This window comes from Dreissena polymorpha, chromosome 8 (assembly GCF_020536995.1).
Source record: "Dreissena polymorpha isolate Duluth1 chromosome 8, UMN_Dpol_1.0, whole genome shotgun sequence".
Taxonomy (NCBI): Eukaryota; Metazoa; Mollusca; class Bivalvia; order Myida; family Dreissenidae; genus Dreissena; species Dreissena polymorpha.
The window spans coordinates 34,397,697-34,425,477 of NC_068362.1; the positions used below are offsets into that span (position 1 = coordinate 34,397,697).

Consider the following 27,781-nt stretch of genomic DNA (forward strand, 5'->3'; position numbering starts at 1 on the left):
TGATGTGTTGGGTTACAGTGCAAACATAGGGCCTGTCAGGTTATTATCCCCCGCAATAGGCGGAGGGATATTGTTTTGGCGATGTTCGTCCATCCGTTCGTCCGTCTTTCCGTCCGTCTGTCTTTCCGTACGTCCGGCACTTTTGTGTCCGGAGCCATATCCTGGAAGTGCTTTGGCGGATTTCATTGAAACTTGGTATGAGTATATATATGGATAAGAGGATGATGCACGCCAAATGGCATTGTACACCATCTGTTAATAACGGAGTTATGGCCCTTTGTATCTTGAAAAAATGCTTTTTTGAGGGTCAAATACAACACTTTTGTGTCCAGAATCATATTTGCAGGGGATATCAATTCAACCAATTTGCTAGTTTTTAAGGTTTTATTATATTTTCTGATAATTTGTTACACATGTCAGCAGAGGCTGGCCTTCTAATGTAATTTCTGAACTAATTCCTAAAATATGGTATAAATTGAGGACACTTGTCAGGTCTTACATGCTTATGGGGCAAGTTCTTGAGAGAGTTAGCATGGTGCTAAGCCTTTAAGCATTGCCCTAGTAGCCGTTTTGGACTGATAATCATACATTTGTGAAAATCTTTAAAAATGTGATAAATGCTTGTAAATGTTCAAACACAAGTCAAAAGACTAGTAAAAAACCAGAATCAGATCTGTTTGACCAAGTAAGAAATTCTTTGGTTTTAGTAAACTATTTGAACATGTCACAGCACTGGTTTGGTTTTCCTGAGGCTTTTTAGCAGCACTTCACATGATCATAGCTCTGGAAACAGGCTAATCAGGGACGCGACTTTTGGATTAAAATGATTTTTTTATATTTTACCTAGTCTTCAGGAAAATGCAGTTTAGGCAGAATGTGTAGTCCCTGATAGCTTGTGCAGACTCCACAGGATATCCATGAAAAACACTTTCCACTTTTATGGAATCATCTGTTTATAAGAAGTAATCAAATTAGGCAGAAAGGATCCAGATCAAGGCTTGATTCAATAGGGAAAGATGTAGGATTATAGAAGTACAGAGTGCTACTAAAAAGCCAAAGAAAACCCATAGAACAAGGCTGTATTTTGAATTATTGTTGGTTCCAGATGAAGACACAGCTGAGGATTACTACACAGAGGAGAAGGCGGCGGCATCGTCGTCAGGCAAGAAACGTCGAGGCCGCAAACCCAAGGAGCAGAAAGTGGTGGAGCCGCCCCCGCAGCAGGAAGAGGAAGTGGAGGAGGAGAGCATGATGGGAGACGAAGAATACGTCGAGGAGAAGCCTAAAAGGAGGCGAGCCGCTAAGAAGTCAAAGAAAGCACTGGATGCTATGGATGGTAATGAATTTTTTTTTTTAAATCAATAAAAACATTATCAGAACAATCTTTATCAAAGTCAAGAGATGTTTTCGACTTTTTGTCTGCTAATTGTACCTTATGATTTGATCCTTAATGATATAATGTTGTTTTGCTGGTACGTTTTTTTACCTCTGGAAAATCATAGCAACAAATTTAAAAGGAACCATGCCATAGAAAAGAATCACAATATACAATGTTTATTAATGTACATCCCCAATCAAGTATAAACACAGCCAAAATGTATTTTTTCTTTACAATATTATACAAAAACATTGCATTCTAGTTTGATTTGAAGTTTCCATTAGTTTCAGGTGTGAAAGGGTCTTAAGCCATATGACATTATGTAATTTCATGGATATTCTTTGAAATTGGTACCCAACCGTTAAAGAGCAGATACGTAGAGTAAACATTTGTATTTAAATTTTTTATTGTTCACCCTGGATTGTTGTCCATACCATTTATAGTTATTTAATGTTCAAAAGGGGCCTCCCGTACAAAGTTAGGGCAGTATAGTAAAATATGATACTTGATTCAGTTGCACTAAGAAAAAGTTATGAAAAATTTCCAGTATTAATTAATCGCTTATTGTGGTTTAGGTGCTTGTCTATTGAACAGTTCAGGCAAACATGCTTATGGTTTAAACAATTTACACCTGAAAATATCCAAATGTATTTATTTACAAATAATCAAGGATTAATCCAACATTTTTTCCTAACCTTTCTACTAACTGAAGAGTACATTGTCATCTACTGTCTGTTCAGATGAAGAGTTTGATGATGAGGAATACGTGGAGAGCAAGTCCAAGAAGAAGAGGGGGGGCAAGAAGAAGAAGGGGGCGGACTATGATGATGTAGAGGAAGAGGAGGAGGAAGAAGATGTGTCCTTCAATGTACGTGTATCTTGCCAGTGTTTTTTTTCACCATTTTGGGAATGGGGCAGGGGCCCTTTTTGTTGAGAAATATTTTATTGTTTTGACTAAAATTGGGAAATCTGTGTTTTCTTTTTTGCAAACAAAAACTTGAAAAATTGCAAATTAATTTGCAATATTATATTTACGTAAGATTATCTGATAGCGCTAGATAGGTAGATGAACTAAAAGTAAAAAATTATTTTTTATTTTGGTAAACTAAGGAATTTTAGCCAGTCTTTTGGGTAAAATATATTCTTTTTGCGATTGGGAATAGTCTGAGTTTTGCGCAAAATTTTACAAAAAAGTAACAAACCCAGCCTGCACACAACTTTAATCATCTGATGGCTTTGTAGAATGTCATGTCTTTTTTATACCCATGATAGTTTCATTTGGCTTGAAGAAATTAAGCCAATGCTTGTTACTTTATTATAAAATCCATCTTATTTGTCTCCCTTTTTTTATAAGTTTGTGAATGTGTAGCAGATTTACATGTGTTTATTTCTTGACCTAAGTAAATAGTTAGGTGAACAAAAATCAGCAAAGCTGTATTGAAAGTAAATGGATATTTAAATTTTAAGTTCAACTCTATAATATCTGGCCATAATTTCATCACTTCAATAATTATACAGAATTTTGATTGCCATGTGGATTATAATATGTTTGAAACTTTCCTTTTGTTATGGCATTGAAATATAAAACTAAAGAGGTTTAAACCATGTGAGTTATCTATATGTGGAGAGACAATATTTATCACTATAGTTGCCCAACATTTTCACAGGAGAGTAAATCCAGTGGTAAGAAGAAGAAAGGAAAAGCAGTGGCACCAATCAAAATCAAGCTGACTACAAAGAAAAAGAGACGAAGAAAGGGCAGCTCAGTAAGTGTTACTTAAGCTATGATTGTGACTTTGGGTTCCACTGCACACTTGTTATTAAAAATTTTAGTTTTAATCTTTTTAAATATTTTTATGTCCGCCACCCACTATAGTGGGGGACATATTGTTTTTGCCCTGTCTGTTGGTCTGTTGGTTTGAGCCAACTTTAACATTTGCAATAACTTTTGCAATATTGAAGATAGCAACTTGATATTTGGAATGCATATGTATCTCATGGAGCTGCACATTTTGAGTGGTGAAAGGTCAAGGTCATCCTTCAAGGTAAAAGGTAAAAAAAAAAAAAAAAAAATCAAAGCGGCGCAGAAGGGGACATAGTGTTTCTGTCAAACACATTTCTTGTTTTTCATAAAAGCGGAAAGTGTCATCACTGATTAGCATTGGCTGTCTGCTCAGGCTAAACTTGGACATCACTTTACACATATGCATTACATCCCATTTACCAGAACATAGCTCATATGATCTTTGACATATTAATGAAGCAATAGAGTTGGTTAATGACCAAATATCATAGTTTTTGTAAGAAGACCATGTTTGAGGTTGGTAACTTTGTAAACCTTAAAGAGTCAGGATATGCATACCTAATATGCTGCATGTGTGTGTAGGACGAAGGAGACGGCGGAAACAACACGTCTGACGAGGAATTTGAACGCCAGCTGGAGGAGGCCAGCATGATCGCTGAGCAGGAGAGGGAAGAGAAACCCAAGCGTGCAAAGAAAGGAAAGAAAGCTGCCAAGGGCAAGAAGAGGCTCAAACTGGGCCGCTCCTTTGGGGGTGATCCTGATGCCGAAGGCTATGAGGTGAGAGGGTAGCCTGGTTGATTGGTTTGTTTGATGCATTTGTGAGTTGTATTTGGTTTATTGTTATTGTTTTTTATGTATGTTGGGGGTTGTTTGACTGGAATTTGATTTTTGAATGTTATGGAATGGTATTTTGGATATAAATATCATTGTGTGATAAAGGTAATGGCATGGGTTTATAGTCTTATTTGAATGCACTACTCATCTTCAAACGACTTTGACATTTACCCCCAATCACTGGGATATAAGTCGTCTGTTTACACTCGGCGCAGTATGCAGTAATGGCACATTGGCGTATTTCTCTCACAGATACAGTAATTACCCATTTATACTCCAGGGTTGAGAGGAGTAAGCGTGGGAATAATTTTTTGCTGGGGAAAATTCCATAGTCTGAGTGGGATTCGAACCAGAGACCCTACCATTCCTAGACCAGCATATTACCACAGTACCACAGTCCCGTTTGATTGCTGTTATGTGTTAGTAGTTCACATCACAGATTAGAAAAATATGTTTGTTAATGTGTGTGTGTGTGAATAAAACATGTTCCAAGACATTAATGTTTAACTATCACAAATGTGACCTATGTCATGTCCCTGCTGCAGACGGACCACCAGGACTACTGTGAGGTGTGTCAGCAGGGAGGGGAGATCATCCTGTGTGACACCTGCCCCCGGGCCTACCACCTTGTGTGTCTGGAGCCTGAACTGGAGGAGGCACCAGAGGGGAAATGGTCCTGTCCTCACTGTGTAAGTATACTAGAGGAGGTCCAAGAGGGGAAATGGTCCTTTCCTAACTGTGTTAGTATACTAGAGGAGGCCTCAGAGGGGAAAAGTCTTGTCTGAATTTTGTAAGTAAACATTTCGTAAGGCAGCGTGTATCATGTAAAAAATCTGGCTTCCTTAAGAACCTACTTTCTAATTCCAATTTTCCTTCAATTTTCCCAAATTAAAAGGCTGTATATCACTGATATCTTTAAATATTTCAAGTATACCCATACAATAAATGTAATATCACACACTAATCTAATCTTTCCCCATCTCCAGGAAAATGAAGGTCCCCAGCAGGAAGTGGTGGAGGAGGATGACCACAATGAGTTCTGTCGTGTGTGCAAGGACGGGGGAGAGCTGATGTGCTGTGACCAGTGCCCCTCCTCCTACCACCCCCACTGTCTCTACCCGCCCGTCAAGGAGGTGCCACAGGGAGAATGGATCTGCCCACGATGCTCTTGTCCTCCACTCAAGGCAAAGGTTGGTTGTTGCAGTGTTTTATTTTGTTTATTTTTTTCACAGCCTGTGGGTTTTGGATTTGGAAAAAAATGATGATTAACCAGGACATTGGGAAAATAAAATAATTTAAGAATTACAAATTATTACATTTTTCAAAGATTATCAGTCAAATACAAATTACAATTTTCAACTGAAATTGTGTAATATAAAGTTCTACTTAGATATGTCTTTATTCAATTTAATGATAATGTTTTAGTTCATATTCTTTGTATTAGTCATTTTGGGGAAATTTTGGGTTATTTTTTGGATTTTTAGCTCATCTATTTTTTGAAAAAAAATTATGAGCTATTGTCATCACCTTGGCGTCGGCGTTGGCGTCGGCGTCCGGTTAAGTTTTGCGTTTAGGTCCACTTTTCTCAGAAAGTATCAATGCTATTGCATTCAAACTTGGTACACTTACTTACTATCATGAGGGGACTGGGCAGGCAAAGTTAGATAACTCTGGCGTGCATTTTGACAGAATTATGTGCCCTTTTTATACTTAGAAAATTGAAAATTTTGGTTAAGTTTTGCATTTAGGTCCACTTTTCTCAGAAAGTATCAATGCTATTGCATTCAAACTTGGTACACTTACTTACTATCATGAGGGGACTGGGCAGGCAAAGTTAGATAACTCTGGCGTGCATTTTGACAGAATTATGTGCCCTTTTTATACTTAGAAAATTGAAAATTTTGGTTAAGTTTTGTGTTTTGGTCCATTTTATTCCTTAAGTATCAAAGCTATTGCTTTCATACTTGCAACACTTACTAACTATCATAAGGGGACTGTGCAGGCAAAGTAATGTAACTCTGACTGGCATTTGGACAGAATTATGTGCCCTTTTTATACATAGAAAATTGAAAATTTGGTTAAGTTTTGTGTTTAGGTCCACTTTATTCCTACAGTATCAAACCTATTGCTTTCATACTTGCAACACTTATTAACTATCATAAGGGGACCGTGCAGGCAAAGTTATGTAACTCTGACTGGCATTTGGACGGAATTATGGGCCCTTTATACTTAGAAAATTGAAAATTTGGTTAAGATTTGTGTTTTGGTCCACTTTACCCCTAAAGTATCATAGATATTGCTTTCATACTTGGAACACTCACAAACTATCATAAGGGTACAGTAAAAGGACAAGTTGCATAACTCTGGTTGTCATTGTTACGGAATTATGGCCCTTTTTTGACTTAGTAACTTTGAATATATGGTTAAATTTTGTGTTTCGATCCACTTTACTTCTTAAGTATCAAGGCTATTGCTTTCAAACTTCAAATACTTTCATGCTATCATGAGGTTACTGTACCTGGCAAGTTGAATTTTACCTTGACCTTTGAATGACCTTGACTCTCAAGGTCAAATTATTAAATTTTGCTAAAATTGCCATAACTTCTTTATTTATGATTAGATTTGATTGATACTTTGACAAAACTACTCTTACCTGACATACCACAATAGACTCCACCCAAACCATCCCCCGTGCCCTCCCCCCCCTCCCCCCTCCCCCCCCTAATTTTTTTTTTAAGATCATCTCACAAATGACCACCACACCCTCACACTATACCCCCACCCCCCCCCCCTCCCACCCCAACCCCCCCCCCCCCAATTTTTTTTTTTTGAATTTTTTTTTTTTGATTTTTTTTTAAGATCATCTCACAAATTACCACCACACCCTCACACTATACCCCACCCCCCCCCCCCCGATTTTTTTTTTTCGCTCTTTTGGAAGATAATGTAATAAATGTCCACAACCCCACACTTTACACCCCTCTTCACTCCACCCCTCCCTCCTTTGTGATTGAAAATGAGAGTCCCTTCACCTTTAAAAAGAAATTAGATGAGCGGTCAAGACCCGCAAGGCGGTGCTCTTGTTTTTTTTTGCCATTGGGTGAATTTTGACCCCAAAACATCTCTGTAAGTTGTGTTTGGATAACAGTATTGGTATATATCATTTTATATGATTTGATATTTTCCCTGAGATTGAAGAATGTGAGAAGTTCCTAACTGGACAACAAATTCTTATTTTGCTCAAGGCCCAATTGCAAAGAAATAATAAGCTAAAGACAGTCCATGTTTCACTATGGCAGCGAGGTTCTCTTAACCTTTTGAATGACATAGATCCCTGTCATACTGTTTCATGTAAAATTGCAGGTGGCCAAGATCCTGACGTGGCCTTGTCATACTGTTTCATGTAAAATTGCAGGTGGCCAAGATCCTGATGTGGCCCTGTCATACTGTTTCATGTAAAATTGCAGGTGGCCAAGATCCTGACGTGGCCCTGTCATACTGTTTCATGTAAAATTGCAGGTGGCCAAGATCCTGACGTGGCCCTGTCATACTGTTTCATGTAACATTGCAGGTGGCCAAGATCCTGAAGTGGCCCTGTCATACTGTTTCATGTAACATTGCAGGTGGCCAAGATCCTGACATGGCGCTGGACTGAGCCTCCCCACCCTGAGAAGTCTATGGAGGAGATGGACCACACACATGAACATCATCTGGAGCCCAAGTCTTCAGCTGTGAGTATTCGCCATCTTAAAACAAACAAAAAACAATGTGTTGAGTTTTTTATATTGCTTCCATTCCATGGAAAATGGTTAAATAAAACAGTTGAAAATAATCTTTAAAGCATGATTAATATTCATTTGCTTAATAATTTACCATGTAATCACCTATTGTTTCTCATAGTCAGTAGCATTAAAAAGTATGTTGCTTTTTTTAACAAACAATTGTCTTCAATGACCTTTTAGTACTGTTCTGTTTCTAGGATCATAAGCCACAGCGTGAATTCTTTGTTCGCTGGCACGGACTGTCCATGTGGCACTGTGACTGGGTGTCAGAACTTCAGGTATGGGTAGCAGCCTTGAAAACAAGACTTGTTTCTCCAACCCTTTACATGTTTACACTTCACACATGTTTAGTCCCTCATAAAATCTAATTAAATTGATGATTAAACAGATTTAAGTTTTAAAGGCATCATTTCCAACCGTAAGATTTTGGTGAGCTGCAAACAGCATAAAACCTTAACAGCCTGTGAGTTACACAGAGGCTGTTCTGGTTTAATGTTGGTTGCATATAGCCATTTTTGCTTGGCTTTTAAGAGGAAAATGGTTAAAAAGAACACATTGTTTGTTCAATTTTATTAGGGAAAACAAATCCTCAGTACTACATCCAGTACAGGTTAATTTTGCTGTAACTGTTTTTATTTTAATTGTTTATATACCTAGCCTAAATAAAAAATATTTTTGTTAACATTGTGGTCAGTGGTGAGTTTTCATGTTGAAGGAAAATCTTCTGAAGTAGTAAATTTTCTATCTGGATTACATTAGAAAACATGTGCAACAAGAGTGCACATGTTTGTGGTACATTTTCTGATTGTATTTATCTTAATTTGAAGTAATCTAACAAGCCTTGTTGCATGTGTACAATAATAAGAATGCATAATTTATGAGACATTTGGACCTTGCTTGCTGTGGAAAAAGGGTTTAATGCATCTGTGTAAAGTGTCGTCCCAGATTAGGACAGCCTCCTGAGGCTTATCAGGGACGACACATTGGGCCAAAATTGGATTTTCTCTAAGTAGAGATTATCTTTCAACCAAAAACTTCAATAAAAGCAGAAAGTGTTGTCCCTTATAAGCTTGTTCAGACTTCACATGTTCATCTGGGACAACACTTTATGCACAAAAATTGAACCCTGTTTTCCAAAGAGCATGGCTAATTTCTGATGGACAATTTCTCATACTTGTGTATTCCAACAAGCCATTTTGCAGATTTACATAAATAAGAACGAATGTAATATAGTATAGACACTTGTAATATGTGACTTTTGCTGCATAATCTCTGATACATATTTTCTGGACTTTTCCTCAGTTGGACGTGTACCAGCAACCCCTGACACGTATGTACATCCGAAAGAACGACATGGATGAGCCACCGCCCCTGGAGGACGGAAGCAGTTGGGGCGGGAAGGACCGCAAGCGTGACAACAGCAATGATAACCTTGAGGACAGGTTCTACAAGTACGGGGTGCGACCGGAGTGGCTCCAGATACATAGGATCATCAATCATAAGTAAGGAGATAATTTCGACATTTTGAGCGGGATTAATTATAAATCATAAGCAAGAAGAAATTATTATAGTGTTAGTTATTTTGTGGTGTAACTTATTATCATAATAAGGAAGAAGTATATGGGATGTTAATTATTTTAGGCTTCGATTTATCCTTTCCCCTGATTTATCCTTTCCCCTGATTTATCCTTTCCCCTGATTTATCCTTTCCCCTGATTTATCCTTTCCCCTGATTTCCTGCTATTGATTGTCAAACTTGATTCACTGGTGGTGCTTAAATTTACTGGAATACAAGTGAAAAGTATTGAATAAAATAGTAAAGGGGTAGGGGTATATTTATCCCAAAATTGTTAAAAAGATCCCATCACTGGTATTTGTTGATTGTATTTTGGTTGGTTTATCATGTAAAGTTCACAGAATTGTCATTTACTTTAGGTCATAATCGTACGTTTAAGCACTTCATGCAACATGAAGCCTATAACATGTATTCATGTGCTTCATTTAGACCTTAATACAGTTTACTGTTTAATCTAAAATACAAATACTGTGAAACTAATATTAAATCGTCGACACAAAATCCATAAATTGTAAGATAAAATGAATATGCCTGGTTTTATGAATCCACAAAGTGTTCATGTCAGCAAAATTAAATTAATCTACAGCATCCAGCTGATACACCAGTTACACACTTGATTCTTGTTAGATACACCAGTCACACACTTGGCTCTTGATTTGCTGTACTGAGCAATGCATGTGCGTAAAGTGGTTGTCTCAGATTAGCCTGTGCAGTCTGCACAAGCTAGTCAAGGACGACACTTTCCACATAAACTGTTTTTTTTTAATAGTTACACACACGCTCTTAATTTGCAGGACTGAGCAATTTATGTGTGATGTGTTGTCTCAGATTTGCTTGTGCAGTCCAGTGACACTTTTAACAGGATTTTCTCTAGTCACACACTTGTCCCTTGATTTACAGGACTGAGCGCGGTGCCCAGTATTACCTGGTGAAGTGGCGTGATCTCAATTACGACATGGCCACCTGGGAACCGGAAGATAGTGAGGTGCCTGAATTCAAATCACACGTCGACTACTATGACAACCTGAGGTTAGTCTGCAACGAGTTCTTAACCCTTTATCACTTAAATATGTATTTTGACACCACTTAGATATGTATTTTGACATCACTTAAATATGTATTTTGACGTGTTAAGTATTTTACTAAATAATATTTCAAGTTTTAAAGTCTTCATTTCCAGCCCTTAGTTACTGATGAGCAGCAAACAGCATAAAACCTGAACAGACAGACTGCAAGTTACTCCCAGGCTGCTCTGGTTTTATGCTGGTTGCAAAAGCCATTTTCCTGTTGCTTCTGAGTTGGAAAGGGATAGGACATGTTGAGTACTATGATAAATTTAGGTATGGCTTTCATGGAGATAGTTTTTCAATTTTGTGTGACCTGTATTAAATCCAGTCTTATAATTTTTTGATACAACATTTTTTAATAATTACTTATGCATATTCCAACCATATTTCAATTTTTTTTTGGAAGTTACTGAAATAACAAGTAATCATGAGGTACTGTTGTGTTATAGCCTCTAAACCTATAAGTTCGTGCACCTTAAATTTCAATGGCATATCTTTCATGAAAGATCATTCGACAATAAATAAACGTGATATATACTTTATGATGTATCTTTTGTTTAACAAATAACGAGTGAAGTATGTTGGTTGACAGATAATAATAATGGAATTACGTACCTTTAAACATTCGTGTATATGGTAGTCTGCGTCACACAGAATTACCCTATAAGATCGTGCATCGATTTTGATGACGTCACAATGAGGCCCTGGGATGTGTTTATAATAGCCGATATATGTTTTTGTGAATATGTGTTTATTTGTATTAAATATTTGTTGTTTAAGATGAATTTCGTGAATAAACTGTAATGCAAATAATGGTTTAAACAAAACTGGTCTTCATAAAAACGAAAGATGAACGGTGATAACTGTTTTCAGAGGTCTAGATAAAGTGTATTTACTAATGGAATAAAGCTAAATAAAATTCTATTCACAATGGGGGCATAAAAGGCTGTCACCCCTTCTAATGACAGTTGTTTTGTGACAAAATCCCAAATTGACGCAGTGAGAACCTTTATCGCAATAGGCCGGACACGATCTTAACGTATGGTCTCGTGTCAACATTTGGGGGTAAACTTGTCCGCATATTCAGCATACTTTAATCGTATTGTAATGCAAAGTACAGAGTCCAAAATACAAATTCTAGACGGGCCTCCAAGGGACACTACTCTTACAACATTTTAGGATCAAAACATTGACAAACATAGCCATCTGGTGAAGGAAATGTGCAGATTTTAAACATTGTTTAGGCTATTTCTTTGGAACGAGGTCAGAAAAACGGACAATTTATATCATATTTATTGTTTTTTTTCTCATGATTGTTGTCTTATCGGCTGTGGAAATTCTCGCGTTACAAAAGTGAACAGTTTTCGGGTACGTGCGTTCGAATGTTGCTTAGAAGTTTACGTCATAAAAAAGTACACGATCTTATAGGGCTGCACGAAGTTATAGGAATAGAGGATACTTTTAATTTCCCGACAACATGTAGTAAGTGTAGTATTTTAGAGCTTTTTTATCACTGATTTATTTCTATAGGATATGAATTCTTCAACAATAAAACAGTTCAATGATTTTACATGTTTGAAATTAGTATATCAGGAGTAAGTGAGATAATACAAATTTCACAAAAAAATAGTCTTATTGAATTGACAACGTCCATGTTGCTATCATTTAGAAGCAGGTATGTTTGTCATGCCTCCCTTCATAATTTAGCCAGGCTCTGAGAAAACTGGGCTTAACCCTTTCAGTGCGGGAACCGAATTTTAAAGGCCTTTGCAAACAGTTTGGATCCAGATGAGACGCCACAGAACGTGGCGTCTCATCAGGATCCAAACTGTTTGCTATTCTGATAGTATTCTTTGAAAAAAAAATGAAGAAAATGCTAATTTTAGAAATTCAGCAGACAACATTTTAGCAGACGACAAATTTCCCAGCATGCAAAGGGTTAATGCATTTGTAAAAAGTGTTGTCCCACATAAGCAATTTCATTCTGCACATGCTAATCAGGGACTACACGCCTTTACTTGATTTTTACTAAGAAGATACTCTCTTGGAACGAAAAAAACAACATAAAACCCGAAAGTGTTGTCCCTGATTAGCCTGTTTGGATTGCACAGGCTAATATGGGAGGACACTTTACACACTGGCACTAAACCCTGTTTCCCCTGAGTGGATTCAGTTCTATCTTTAATTCATTACTTGTGTGGTGTACAGTCCTGTTTCCCCAGAGTGGATTCAGTTCTACCTTTAATTTATTACTTGTGTGGTGTACAGGTCCCCAGAGTGGATTCAGTTCTACCTTTAATTCATTACTTGTGTGGTGTACAGGCGGGTGATGTGGATTCAGTTCTACCTTTAATTCATTACTTGTGTGGTGTACAGGTCCCCAGAGTGGATTCAGTTCTACCTTTAATTCATTACTTGTGTGGTGTACAGGTCCCCAGAGTGGATTCATTTCTACCTTTAATTCATTACTTGTGTGGTGTACAGGAGGGTGATGTGGATTCAATTCTACCTTTAATTCATTACTTGTGTGGTGTACAGGTCCCTAGAGTGGATTCAGTTCTACCTTTAATTCATTACTTGTGTGGTGTACAGGCTAATATGGGACTGCACTTTACACACTGACACTAAATCCTGTTTCCCTAGAGTGCATTCAGTTCTACCTGTAATTCATTACTTGTTTGGTGTACAGGCGGGTGCCTGTTTCCCCAGAGTGGATTCAGTTCTACCTTTAATTCATTACTTGTGTGGTGTACAGGCGGGTGATACAGTTCTACCTTTAATTCATTACTTGTGTGGTGTATAGGCGGTTGATCACTAAACCCTGTTTTCCCAGAGTGGATTCAGTGCTACCTTTAATTCATTACTTGTGTGGTGTACAGGGGGGTGATGTGGATTCAGTTCTACCTTTAATTCATTACTTGTGTGGTGTACAGGCGGTTGATGTGGATTCAGTTCTACCTTTAATTCATTACTTGTGTGGTGTACAGGTGGGTGATGCTGCCCTGTTTCCCCAGAGTGGATTCAGTTCTACCTTTAATTCATTACTTGTGTGATGTACAGGCGAGTGATGCTGGGGGGTCCAGTTGAGGAGAAGCCGAGAAGCAAGAAGAAGGGCAAGAAAAAGAAGGATGATGACTCTGTCGACTCCCCCAGGCCTCTAGGCATGCCCCCTTCATACCCTATAACAGATGTAAGTACTCAATTCTCAAATAGCCAAAAAAATGTTGTTGTTTTTTAAACTTTGCTGTATGTGTTCAAAAGTGAAGGTTTTTTTGTGAACCTCAAGTCTCCCTCTGGATCAAAATTATCTGTAGCCAAATTTACTGTGTTATGTCTGAATTCTTCTTTTTTTAGATTAATGATGGATGATTACGAAGAAAAACCTGTAGCCAAATGAAAAATTCTTGAGCCAATTGTTCTTATTTGTAGCTATTGGCTACTTAGGCTACTTTGGGGAATGGCAGTACACGCCCCGGTGAACCTATCAAGGGGCTGGGCCCTAAGATATACCTCCCCTTAGGTGTTCTTTAAATTATACAGGGTTAAATTATCAAGTTTGCAAAGATATTCATATTCACTGTAATATAATCTTTTGCACCAGAACTTGTGCAGTAGATAGCTTAATCATGCTGAAATGCCTTCCAATGGTTTTAAGAATTTAAGCATTAACTGAGCTATGATCTTTAAAAGAAAATATTTCACACATTTGAATATCTTTCCTTGCAGTTGCGTAAGCAGCTTCCAGGCGACCCTGATTACATTGTGGCAACTGGTGGGACACTGCATCCGTATCAGCTGGAGGGACTCAACTGGCTGCGCTACTCGTGGGCTAACGGCACGGACACCATCCTTGCAGACGAGATGGGACTGGGCAAGACTATTCAGACTATTTCCTTCTTGTCCTCACTGTATAATGAGGTGAGGGTGGAGTACAACAGTTTTCTTTTTATGCCCCCGGATCGAAAGATCGGGGGTATATTGTTTTTGGCCTGTCTGTCATTGTATGTGTGTGTGTGTCCCAAAACTTTAACCAAAACTTTAACCTTGGTCATAACTTTTGCAATATTGAAGATAGCAACTTGATATTTGGCATGCATGTGTATCTCATGGAGCTGCACATTTTGAGTGGTGAAAGGCCAAGGTCATCCTTCAAGGTCAAAGGTAAAAAAAACTAATAAACAAACTTTAACCAAAACTTTAACCTTCTTCATAACTTTTGCAATATTGAACATAGCAACTTGATATTTGGCATGCATGTGTATCTCATGGAGCTGCAAATTTTGAGTGGTGAAAGGTCAAGGTCATCCTTAAAGGTCAAAGGTAAAAAAAATACTTCAAAGCGGCGCATTAGGGGGCATTGTGTTTCTGACAAACACATCTTTTGTTTCATGTCTTCACTTGTTAACGATGGAGAACGGAATAAATTTTGTTCATTTCTTCAAATTTATTTTGGGGTTTAGTAATTTAATTTATTTTCACTGTAAAAACACACAATAATTTGACTATGAAGCTCACCCTTGCTAGCATTAGTAAAAGCATGTATATACCTCATGTACAATTATACATATGAAATACTGAATTTACTAAGGCATCAACCCTGTTAATAAAGTAAATGAATAACTTAAGATGTCCTCATCATATTTGTTTAAAACAAGTAAATAAGTTCATTCATTTTAAACTAAATGACCATGTGCCCTCAACGACCCTGTGACCTTCATTACAGGGCCACTGCAAGGGTCCATTCCTGGTGGGAGCCCCACTGTCCACCATCATCAACTGGGAGAGGGAGTTTGAGTTCTGGGCTCCCAACCTTTACGTGGTCACTTACACAGGGGACAAGGACTGTCGGGCTGTCATCAGGTGAGAGGGTTGACAACTTATTAAAAACCATATGGGCCATGCTCTGTGAAAAGGGGGTTTAATGCATTTGCGTAAAGTGTTGTCCCAGATTAGCCTGTCTGTGCAGTCAAAAAATACCATTTAATGGGAAAGTCTCGTCCCTGATTAGCCTGTGTGGACTGCCTATGCATTAAGCCCAGTTTTCTCAGAACACATCTCATATATTCCCAGGGAGAACGAGTTCTCGTTTGACGAGGGAGCCATTAGGGGCGGCACAAAGTCCTGGAAGATGAAGCAGGGAAGCAGTGTGAAGTTCCACGTGCTACTGACTTCATATGAGCTGATCAGCATTGACACGGCCACACTCGGCTCCATAGACTGGGCCTGTCTGGTTGTCGACGAGGCCCATAGACTCAAGAATAACCAGTCAAAGGTAGAAAATGTGTATGCCTTGACATACTTGTGTGATATGGGAGTGGATGAGGTTCATTGATGAAAATGAATTTAGGTCAAATATAGAGATTTGAAATAAATGGTTTTTATTTCCACAAATAATAGGAGTTTTTAAACATTGCTTCTTTCCATCCATGCTTGTTGTGGACTAAACTTGTCTTTAATGACTTGGCCAATTTGAACAAACTGGCTCACACATCTTTTATATGCAAGGATCATTACAGAAGCAATTCTGGCATTGTCATATCTACTTTGTTTGTTGCAAATGTTGTTTTATAAAAATGCTTTTTCATGGAGTATTAATCCTCTTCATTCCTTCTGTTAAATACACAGTTGTGTATACAAATAATGCTTCAAATTGATGGAACTGGTTTAATACACTGATTGATTTAGTAGAATACAGTGACTGCTCTAAGGAGTGTGGGCTACTTTGTACTGTGTTCACCACTTGACCGTTTTGTATCAAAGATCTTCAACCAAGTTTATGGCATGGCTGCATTTATCTTATATAAACATGATAGATGTGTTTATCAGGATTATATTGCAAATGAAGTTAATAGGAATGATCCCTTGTGAAGTGTCTGTGAAGGAAATTTATATATTCAACAGATTATTCTGTTGTCTAGTTGACATTCCTTTCTTTATCTTTGTACAGCATGGCAATCTGCCCTTACTCTTTTCAGTTTTTCCGTATCCTTAGCAACTATAACCTTGGTTACAAGCTGCTGTTGACAGGCACACCACTACAGAACAACCTGGAAGAGTTGTTCCATCTGCTCAACTTCATGTCTCCTGATATCTTCAGGTAATAATCAACTGAACAATTGATATCTTTAGGTAAAAATGGACTGCACCATTGATATCTTCAGGTAATAATGGACTGAACCATTGATATCTTAAGGTAAAAATGGACTGCACCATTGATCTTCAAGTAATAATGGACTGTAACATTGATATCTTCAGGTTAAAATGGACTGCACCATTGATATCTGCAGGTAATAATGGACTGAACCATTGACATATTCGGGTAATAATGGACTGAACCATTGATATCTTCAGGTAAAAATAGACTGAATCATTGATATCTTCAGGTAATAATGGACTGAGCCATAGACATGTTCAGGTAATAATGGACCGTCTTTTATATCATCAGCTAAAAATGGACCTGTACTTTTTTCACCCAGGTAATTTCAGGTCATAATGGACTGCTCCAACTCAACTTCATGTCTCCTGATATTTTCAGGTGCAAATCTACTAGATCTTCATTTCCCTTATATTCAGGTTATAATAGACTGTACCATGGTTTTCCCATGGTATTTAAAATTCTGGATGAAGTTCATTCATAACATGAAAAGTGTTTCATGAATTTAAGTCTTTACATTGATAGAAATACCACAACATCTGCACTGGTTTGTTTCGAATCGGTCTTTCTGAGATTATCAGATCCCTATAGACAAGATTGCTATTGCTATAATAATTAATTTCTGGTAATATATAATGTTATTTAATTTTCTTGATAAACAATTTGAATTGAAACTGAACATGTCAATTAGACTACCTTGAAATGAAGGAGGTTTTTTATGCCCACTTAAGATGGAAGGTATTACAAATTGCTCTTGTCCATCGGTACATTTTGAGGACTCAATTCCACTTAAATTGCTGAGCAGCTTGGCTCTTTTTTTAAACAAAATAAACGGGATACAATCCCTCTGTTTGAGCATACCAAAGATCTTCCTGGAGACACAAAGTAATAGTTCTACCCAGGAATTGTAGCAGAGTGTCTCAAGAAGCCTTCAGGCTTTTGCAGCAATGGGGCTTATATAAAAAGGTTTAGACTTACTAAAATAATTTCTGCTTACAGTGAGCTGCAGACATTCCAGGCTGAGTTTGCAGACATCTCGAAGGACGACCAGGTGCGCAAGCTGCATGACATGCTGGGCCCCCACCTGCTGCGCAGGTTGAAGGCCGACGTGCTCAAGAACATGCCCAGCAAGAGCGAGTTCATCGTGCGTGTAGAACTGAGTCCCATGCAAAAGTATGTGCTTCATCAATTCTTAATTATTGTTATCAGTGTTCTTTATTATGCCCCCGAAGGAGGGCATATAGTGATAGCACTGTCCATCCGTCTGTCTGTCTGTCACGCGGTGCGTTCAGGTTTAGAAAAATGCTCATAACTTATACGCCGCTTCAGATGTAACCTTCATATTTGGTATGCATGTGTATATGGACAAGGCCTTTCCAAACGCACACAAATTTGACCCCTTTGACCTTGACCTTGAATGGGTTCGTGTTTAGGTTTCAAAATCTGCGTTTAGGTTTCCAAAAATGCTCATAACTTCTATCAAAGCGTGTTTTGGGGGCATTTGTCATCCTATGGAGACAGCTCTTGTTTTTTCGTTAAATTTAGGGTTCAGTATTTGGCACCATTCCCAATGGAAAAAGTATATATTTTTCCCAAATGGTACCTCAAAAATTCTCAATGTAAGGTTTAAAAAAAAAAAAATTTATTGAATAGTTTTTTTTTAGATTTCAACATTTTGTTTATCTCCAGCCATCCAGCCATATAAGTTCAATCTTAGTAAAAAATAATACTTAAAACACTTATTTTCTCATTTGAAGCATTTTTTAGCAAAACAGCAACAACACTTATTTCCAAATTTTTGTCAAAATGCAGCGAATTTTCCCAGTTCAATGGGACACGGCCCCATTCCCCAAATTGTGGAAAAAAACACTGGTTATATTATACACAGACCCATCTCCTCCAAATGTTTTATGTGAGCATGAAACTTAATTTTCTTTTTGGGGCAGGGTGAGGGGTGGTATGATTATGTGATGATCTGTTAGATAATCAGTCAATGCTCATAAAGACAGCAGTGTTGGGCCTTACATATACCCCTTTGTTCTGGACTGAACGACACAAAAGTGGGAAAAATTGTCGCATTTTTTCACAAATTGAATGCCAAATAAAAAAGACTGCTATTAAACCCTAATCAGACATGTTATGCTTTTAGCTACAACATTCATTGGATTTATATAGTTGAGGGCTTTTTTCTTAATTTGGAGAAATGGCATGTCCTTCCATTTTGGGGAAACAATTATCAACAAAACTGAAAACGGGGAAAAAATGTCCCAAACATAGCTTTTAATTTGGGGTAATTAGCATCATTTTAAAGAAATTCTCCTAGTGGAAGGGGCCTTTCTCTTGTGGTAAGGGGCTTTTGTGAGGCCCTTGATAAAGAAGGAAATTATAAAAAAATATCATCAGACTGATTGACCTTTCCGCACTGTTCCATCTTAAGCAGCACTTTGTAGTTTTGTGATCCTGGATATTTTTCTAGCTAAAGATATCTCACTATCTTTTCTTACAGGAAATACTACAAGTACATCTTGACCCGGAACTTCAGTGCTCTGAATATCAAGGGGGGGTAACCAGGTGTCGCTACTCAACATCATGATGGACCTGAAGAAGTGCTGCAATCATCCATACCTCTTCCCCACCGCACAATCCGTGAGTACTTTGTACACTGTAGGTTTAGACCTGGGCCTATTTTCACAAGGCTTCTTAAGGGAATCTTAACATATTTTAAAAATTAGCTCTGGAACGGCCCCAAACCATTCCCTAAAAAATGAGAATTTTCCCTGGGCCGGTAATCACTAACCGATTCTTGCTCAGTATTTTAATATATAGACAGTCCACACTGGTGATTTTGCCATAAACTAAATATTCACCATAAAAATGATGTAGGTAGAGAAGGTTAATGCCATGTCGGAATTCAAGAAGTATTTGAATATTCCAGTTTTAAGAATATTTCTTTCTTCTTATACTTAAGTCTGAGAATTGTTTGGTGAATACTGCCCTGATAAAATAAATTTACCTTTGGAGCTTGATTAATACAAACCATGAGCTCAGCAATAACAACTGAAAAGTGACTATCTTTCGCATTGTCTGTACTTGAAGCTTATGCTAAGACTCAGATTTCAACTGCTGTGCTTCTTACTCACGGGTCATTTGTCATGTTTGTGTTCTGTGCTTGCAATTTCCTGTGGAAGTCCTCCCAATTTTGGTGTAGCAATTGAAACACATGCCTTTGAATGTGTTCCCAATGTCATATTTAAGTCATGTTCTGGTAAAACTGGGCTTAATGCATGTGCATAAAGTGTGTCAAAGATCAGCCTGTGCAGTCTGCATAGGCTAATCAGGGATGACACTTGCTGCTTGTATAGAATTTATGTTAAAAATGGAAATCATTTCTATAAAAAAAATTTAATTAGTCTGACGGATTTTGTCCGCACAGGCTAATCTGGGACAACACTTAACACATATGGATTAAGCCCAGTTTTGTTAGAACAAGGCCCATTGTATTTTCCGGTGTACAGGTGACATATTGTATCTCCATTTCCATTCCTCTAGGAAGCCCCCCGCCTCACCAACAATGCCTACGAGGGTACAGCACTCACCAAGGCCTCGGGGAAGCTCATACTGCTGTCCAAGATGCTCAGGAAGCTCAAGGAAGATGGACACAGGGTCCTCATATTCTCACAGGTATGTGAGTCAAGGAAGATGGACACAGGGTCCTCATATTCTCACAGGTATGTGAGTCAAGGAAGATGGACACAGGGTCCTCATATTCTCACAGGTATGTGAGTCAAGGAAGACGGACACAGGGTCCTCATATTCTCACAGGTATGTGAGTCAAGGAAGATGGACACAGGGTCCTCATATTCTCACAGGTATGTGAGTCAAGGAAGATGGACACAGGGTCCTCATATTCTCACAGGTATGTGAGTCAAGGAAGACGGACACAGGGTCCTCATATTCTCACAGGTATGTGAGTCAAGGAAGACGGACACAGGGTCCTCATATTCTCACAGGTATGTGAGTCAAGGAAGATGGACACAGGGTCCTCATATTCTCACAGGTATGTGAGTCAAGGAAGATGGACACAGGGTCCTCATATTCTCACAGGTATGTGAGTCAAGGAAGATGGACACAGGGTCCTCATATTCTCACAGGTATGTGAGTCAAGGAAGACGGACACAGGGTCCTCATATTCTCACAGGTATGTGAGTCAAGGAAGACGGACACAGGGTCCTCGTATTCTCACAGGTATGTGAGTCAAGGAAGATGGACACAGGGTCCTCGTATTCTCACAGGTATGTGAGTCAAGGAAGATGGACACAGGGTCCTCATATTCTCACAGGTATGTGAGTCAAGGAAGATGGACACAGGGTCCTCATATTCTCACAGGTATGTGAGTCAAGGAAGATGGACACAGGGTCCTCATATTCTCACAGGTATGTGAGTCAAGGAAGATGGACACAGGGTCCTCATATTCTCACAGGTATGTGAGTCAAGGAAGACGGACACAGGGTCCTCATATTCTCACAGGTATTGAAGCAGGTCACATTGGAGGGGCGCTTTGTGAAAAAAGGGGCTGACTGCATGTGCATAAAATGTTGTCCTAGATTAGCCAGTGCAGTCTTCACAAGCTAATCATGGAGGACACTGTCCCCCTAGTCTGGATTTTTGATTAGAATGGATTTCCTTTTAATAAAAATTTTCATATAATCGGAAAGTATAGACCCAGATTAGCCTGGATATTTGTAAGTTACTAAGTTGGACATTTGTTAGTTACTTGCATAACTATATGTACTAAGTACTAGCAACTAAGTACCAGCTAACTGCAGAACAAGTTAGTACATTAAGTGATCTTCTTGAAATAACTGTAGCAATGTTCAGAACAGCAACAAATCTAGACAACCAAATATCTTTGTTTATGAGTTTTGATCTGGAACCCTGCCTGTGTGTATTGGGATATCTCATACTGCCCCCCTGGTACCCTGCCTGTGTGTATTTGGATATCTCATACTGCCCTCCTGGTACCCTGCCTGTGTGTATTGGGATATCTCATACTGCCCCCCTGGTACCCTGCCTGTATGTATTGGGATATCTCATACTGCCCCCCTGGTACCCTGCCTGTGTGTATTGGGATATCTCATACTGCCCCCCTGGTACCCTGCCTGTATGTATTGGGATATCTCATACTGCCCCCCCTGGTATCCTGCCTGTATGTATCAAAGATAGTCAACTCGTACCTAAGTCAACACGTACCTTCGGTCAACTCGTACCCAATTTGGTTAACTCGTACCCAATTTTTGGTCAACACATAACCCCACTAGTCAACACGTACCCACCTAAAAATTATTTATATATATCAAAGACGTGAAATATGTTTTTTTATATGTTTTGATATGAATATAGGTAATAATTTTTTCTTCATTTTTTTTGCGCTATTTTTTTCAAAAGTAGACAAGTTCATTATTTTTCACACGTGTATAATTATTAACCACGTGTTTGTCTTGCCTACAACTGATACGTGATGTAATTGTCGGCGTTTTGTTTGATAAAATGTTGACTAATAACACCTTTATGACAACAGGACCGTCGGCGATTTGTTAAACAATTGTTTGTCGTGCATCTAAAACGACACACACGGTAGTTGTCGGCTTTTTCTTTGATGATATGTTTGATTGAAAACACCGCATGAAGCCATAACCAATTAAAGGTATGATCCACTTTGAAGTTAAATAGTAAAACAATTAAAGGTTCTCTAATTACACTTAATGACAATTAAGTTTTATAAATGTATATAATTGTGGGGTTGTTTTGTGTAGTTGCAATATATATGTGTCCAATAAAATCTTATTAAAACATCTAAATACTCATTAAACCCGTTTGTTTTTACTCAATAATCTTAAGTATTCTCGAGTAATGGAACAATTTCTTTGATGAACTGTGTGAACAAATTTATGTTATTATATAAAAATGTATAATATATGTGTCCAATAAAATCTTATTAAAACATCAGTGTTCTTTATTGTTACAAAGGTGCAAAGGTGCAGATTAAATCAATTTAGATATCAGCGACCTGTATCAAGTAATGTGTTTTTCAATATTTAACACCGGTGCAGATTAGGTAAATTACGATATTAAAGAGCCGTGTCATGTAGGTGTAAATAAGTATTTTGGGTGTTGATTAATTGATTTAATCATTGACTACTCGAGTTTCTGACGAACCATAATTTGATGCAAAATTTGTTAATATTTAAGTATTTTGTATGTATGTTGTGTTTTATGCTTTACATTAATTTCATTGAAAAAAATCATATCGTTACTATTGTGTTTTTTTTCCATTTTAGTAAATGTTATCTTACTTAATCCTTAAGACAACCTGTTATGTTAGTCTATGCCAAAATATAACTTTATTTTGGTCAACTTGTACCTGCAACAAACATAAAAACATCTAATGTATGCAAACACCCATTGCAAATTTTTTTCATAAAGAACACAAAATTTAAAAGGTACGAGTTGACCAACCAGAAAAATGACTAAAGTACGAGTTAACCAAATCGGGTACGAGTTGCTAAGGTACGTGTTGACTTGGGTACGAGTTGACTGGAAACCGTATGTATTGGGATATCTCATACTGCCCCCCTGGTACCCTGCCTGTATGTATTGGGATATCTCATACTGCCCCCTGGTACCCTGCCTGTATGTATTACAGTATTGGGATATCTGATACTGCCCCCTGGTACCCTGCCTGTGTGTATTCGGATATCTCATACTGCCCCCCTGGTACCCTGCCTGTATGTATTGGGATATCTCATACTGCCCCCCTGGTACCCTGCCTGTATGTATTTCAGATGACCAAGATGCTGGACATTCTGGAGGACTTCCTGGAACATGAAGGCTACAAGTACGAGAGAATAGACGGGGCCATCACAGGGGCAATGAGGCAGGATGCCATAGATAGGTTCAATGGTGAGTTGGTTTTCTTTTGGGTCAAACTTCTGGGATTTAAACAGTTGCTCAACTTGCATTGCATGATCAGCAGAGAAAACACATGGCAGATAAGATATTTTATGGTGAAATGAAATGAAAAACTTAATGGAAAGGCGTGACATCCCATAGGCTGGGCCTTAAAAGTGTTTTATATATGAGCCATGCTCTAGGAAAATGGGGCTTAATGCACTTGCAGTCCGGACTGACTTATAAGGGACTACACTCTTGCTTAATGCACTTGCAGTCCGGACTGACTTATAAGTAGGGCTGTCACGATACGCCGTGAGCGTACCGCGGTATATCGTGGTACGGCAACACTGTATCGCAGTACGTACCGCGATATTTTACAGAATATGTATCTGTGAAGAAAACCGCAGAATAACAAGTTTTACAAACTTTATTAAACTCAATAATCAGAAAACACTGGTATCATAGTATGACTAGAAACTGTTAAAGAAACTGTAATAAACTTGATAGAAGTAGTCATTGTTATTGTTCGCGTCTTTTTCTAAAATGTCCGCCATGTTGTTTACAATAGCTGTGACTACGATCTGTGTAAATCGAACGCTTCAAGGGCATGTTCAAAATGCGGAGTCAGCGGGCCCAGTATTGAAAATCCGTAGCGTTCTGACTCTTCCTCGACTTATTCAGAATCTTAAGATAACATGATTCGGAAGTGCCATGCTTTGAACGATCGATATACTAAAGAAAGAAAAAAAGAAATAGAATAAACATCTTTTGGATAATTTTGAACTTATTTGCAAAGGAAATCTGTCCCTAATTCCAAAAAAGGTACGGACCCATACATCGCCGTATTTTAAAATTGAAAGTTAAACATCTACAAGTGGCAGCGCTTGCTTGACCTGGATATTAACAGATTATTTATTTAGCCCTTTTGAATCGCTTCTACATTTTTCAAAACGATATCTATATCAAAATAATTATGTAATGTATTTATATCTGTGCTAATATAATAATATTTAAAAAAACGGTGCGGCAACGCCGTACGGCGGTGCAATTTTTTTCACAACATGCACCGCGATATACCGATATACCGGTGAATCGTGACAGCCCTACTTATAAGGGACTACACTCTTGCTTAATGCACTTGCAGTCCGGACTGACTTATAAGGGACTACACTTAATGCACTTGCAGTCCGGACTGACTTATAAGGGACTACACTTAATGCACTTGCAGTCCGGACTGACTTATAAGGGACTATACTTAATGCACTTGCAGTCCGGACTGACTTATAAGGGACTACACTTAATGCACTTGCAGTCCGGACTGACTTATAAGGGACTACACTTAATGCGCTTGCAGTCCGGACTGACTTATAAGGGACTACACTTAATGCGCTTGCAGTCCGGACTGACTTATAAGGGACTACACTTAATGCACTTGCAGTCCGGACTGACTTATAAGGGACTACACTTAATGCGCTTGCAGTCCCGACTGACTTATAAGGGACTACACTTAATGCGCTTGCAGTCCGGACTGACTTATAAGGGACTACACTTAATGCGCTTGCAGTCCGGACTGACTTATAAGGGACTACACTTAATGCACTTGCAGTCCGGACTGACTTATAAGGGACTACACTTAATGCGCTTGCAGTCCGGACTGACTTATAAGGGACTACACTTAATGCACTTGCAGTCCGGACTGACTTATAAGGGACTACACTTAATGCGCTTGCAGTCCGGACTGACTTATAAGGGACTACACTTAATGCACTTGCAGTCCGGACTGACTTATAAGGGACTACACTCTCTGCAATTATTGTAGTTTCTTTTAAAGGAAGTCTCTTCTTAGCAAAATTCCAGGTTAGTCAGAAAGTGTCAACCCTAATTAGCATGTGCACAGGCTAAGATGGCACGACAATTTAAGAGAATACATTAAGTCCTGTTTTCCAAGAGCCAGGATCACATGGTTCTTATACACAGAGGAGTTTGTGTACATGTGATGAGTCTGGGTATATGTGATGAGTTTGTGTATATGTGATGAGTCTGGTATATGTGATGAGTCTGGGTATATGTGATGAGTCTGTGTACATGTGATGAGTTTGTGTACATGTGATGAGTTTGTGTACATGTGATGAGTCTGTGTATATGTGATGAGTCTGTGTATATGTGATGAGTTTGTGTACATGTGATGAGTCTATGTATATGTGATGAGTCTATGTATATGTGATGAGTCTGGGTATATGTGATGAGTCTGGGTTTATGTGATGAGTCTGTGTATATGTGATGAGTCTATGTATATGTGATGAGTCTGGGTATATGTGATGAGTCTGGGTTTATGTGATGAGTCTGTGTATATGTGATGAGTCTGGGTATATGTGATGAGTTTATGTACATGTGATGAGTCTATGTATATGTGATGAGTTGATGTATATGTGATGAGTCTGTGTATATGTAATGAGTCAATGTATATGTGATGAGTCAATGTATATGTGATGAGTCTATGTATATGTGATGAGTCTATGTATATGTGATGAGTCGATGTATATGTGATGAGTCGATGTATATGTGATGAGTCTGTGTATATGTAATGTGTCTATGTACATGGGATGAGTCTGTGTACATGTGATGAGTCTGTGTACATGTGATGAGTCTATGTACATGTGATGAGTCTATGTACATGTGATGAGTCTGTGTACATGTGATGAGTCTATGTTCATGTGATGAGTCTGTGTACATGTGATGAGTCTGTGTACATGTGATGAGTCTATGTTCATGTGATGAGTCTATGTTCACTTGATGAGTCTATGTTCATGTGATGAGTCTATGTTCACTTGATGAGTCTATGTTCATGTGATGAGTCTATGTTCATGTGATGAGTCTATGTTCATGTGATAAGTCTATGTACATGTGATGTTTGTTTTCAGCTCCTGGTGCAGAGCAGTTCTGTTTCCTGCTGTCCACTAGGTCAGGAGGCCTGGGGATCAACCTGGCCACAGCTGACACTGTCATCATCTATGACTCGGACTGGAATCCACATAACGATATTCAGGTACACACAGATATGTCATCATCTTTGACTCAGACTGGAGCCCACATAATGATATTCAGGTATACACAGATATGTCATCATCTTTGACTCGGACTGGAGCCCACATAACGATATTCAGGTACACACAGATATGTGCCTTGGTGAAATTATTAAAACTAATGATTTTGGCTGCAAGATGTAAAAATGAAAGCATATTTTGACCCTACATGTCTGATTACTGAATTTCAGATATTTTCAGAATTCAGGGTTAGTCTGAGAGTTAATAACTGTTTTCACAAAAAGTATATGAATGAAATTCCATTTTTTGTACATGCTTTTTACATGCCTAGACTTAGTCACGCATTTAATTTGAAATATTACAGCAGTGTTAAGTCAGCTGTAATAGTTATTACTACATGTAATTTTTTGGGAGAAGTACCTGTGCTTCACCAAGTGGAAAATAATAACTTGAAAAACTCTAAAAATAATAAGTTTAAATCTTCAGATTTGGAATTATGGGTCTTTATAATTGCTTGGTACTTAATTGCGCAATCCCATCAAAATATTTTTTACATGCCTTTTCAGCTGAAATATTCAGTTCCTGTGCTTAATTTATTCGTTTACTTGCAGATAATTAATTTGGAACAAATTCACGAAACTTCCTTTCTTTTGGAAATTTTCTGGATGGCCATTTGTAATTTTGGATTTTTTTTCAATTAGGATAGTTTAAAAAAATGAAAAAATGGCTGTACTATTTCAGGCATTCAGTCAATCCCACAAGATTGGTCGCTTCAACTGGTCTGTGATAGCCATAAATTTCTGGTTAAAGGATTATGCAATCAACTAAACAAATACTTCTTTTGATTTCAGGCCTTCAGTCGAGCCCACAGAATCGGTCAGGCCAACCGCGTCCTTATCTACCGGTTTGTGACACGAGCCTCTGTGGAGGAGCGTATTACACAGGTCAGGGATTTTGTTGGCCCCATAAATATCAGATTCTTTCAGGCTGTTTCCCAATTGCAAAAAGGAACTGTTTTTTTTTTCAAAAAAATTCTGACCAAAATTTACCCCGAAAATGCCAAACTGTTCCAATACACTGATAAATTGGTTATAGTACATTACACAGGGATGTTATTTAGTAGCACTTTATTAGAAAAAATAAAAAATTCAGTTAAATATGCATGAATACATTTGAATACTCTTATTCATA

At 38.2% G+C, this 27,781-nt stretch overlaps 1 protein-coding gene across 1 annotated transcript in view; it reads left to right on the forward strand.

Annotated features, from left to right (window-relative positions):
- Nucleotides 1-27,781, forward strand: part of LOC127840436 (chromodomain-helicase-DNA-binding protein Mi-2 homolog) — a 71,149-nt gene that overhangs the window by 15,647 nt on the left and 27,721 nt on the right. The window contains 22 exon segments of the mRNA XM_052368851.1: nucleotides 1,106-1,336; nucleotides 2,119-2,246; nucleotides 3,046-3,144; nucleotides 3,765-3,959; nucleotides 4,562-4,705; nucleotides 5,003-5,206; nucleotides 7,640-7,747; nucleotides 7,996-8,076; nucleotides 9,101-9,300; nucleotides 10,275-10,403; nucleotides 13,502-13,631; nucleotides 14,168-14,359; nucleotides 15,165-15,301; nucleotides 15,512-15,713; nucleotides 16,417-16,538; nucleotides 17,595-17,768; nucleotides 19,102-19,152; nucleotides 19,154-19,241; nucleotides 20,145-20,276; nucleotides 23,438-23,555; nucleotides 26,468-26,592; nucleotides 27,442-27,534. Of these exon segments, the coding sequence (XP_052224811.1) occupies nucleotides 1,106-1,336; nucleotides 2,119-2,246; nucleotides 3,046-3,144; nucleotides 3,765-3,959; nucleotides 4,562-4,705; nucleotides 5,003-5,206; nucleotides 7,640-7,747; nucleotides 7,996-8,076; nucleotides 9,101-9,300; nucleotides 10,275-10,403; nucleotides 13,502-13,631; nucleotides 14,168-14,359; nucleotides 15,165-15,301; nucleotides 15,512-15,713; nucleotides 16,417-16,538; nucleotides 17,595-17,768; nucleotides 19,102-19,152; nucleotides 19,154-19,241; nucleotides 20,145-20,276; nucleotides 23,438-23,555; nucleotides 26,468-26,592; nucleotides 27,442-27,534 (3,083 nt within the window).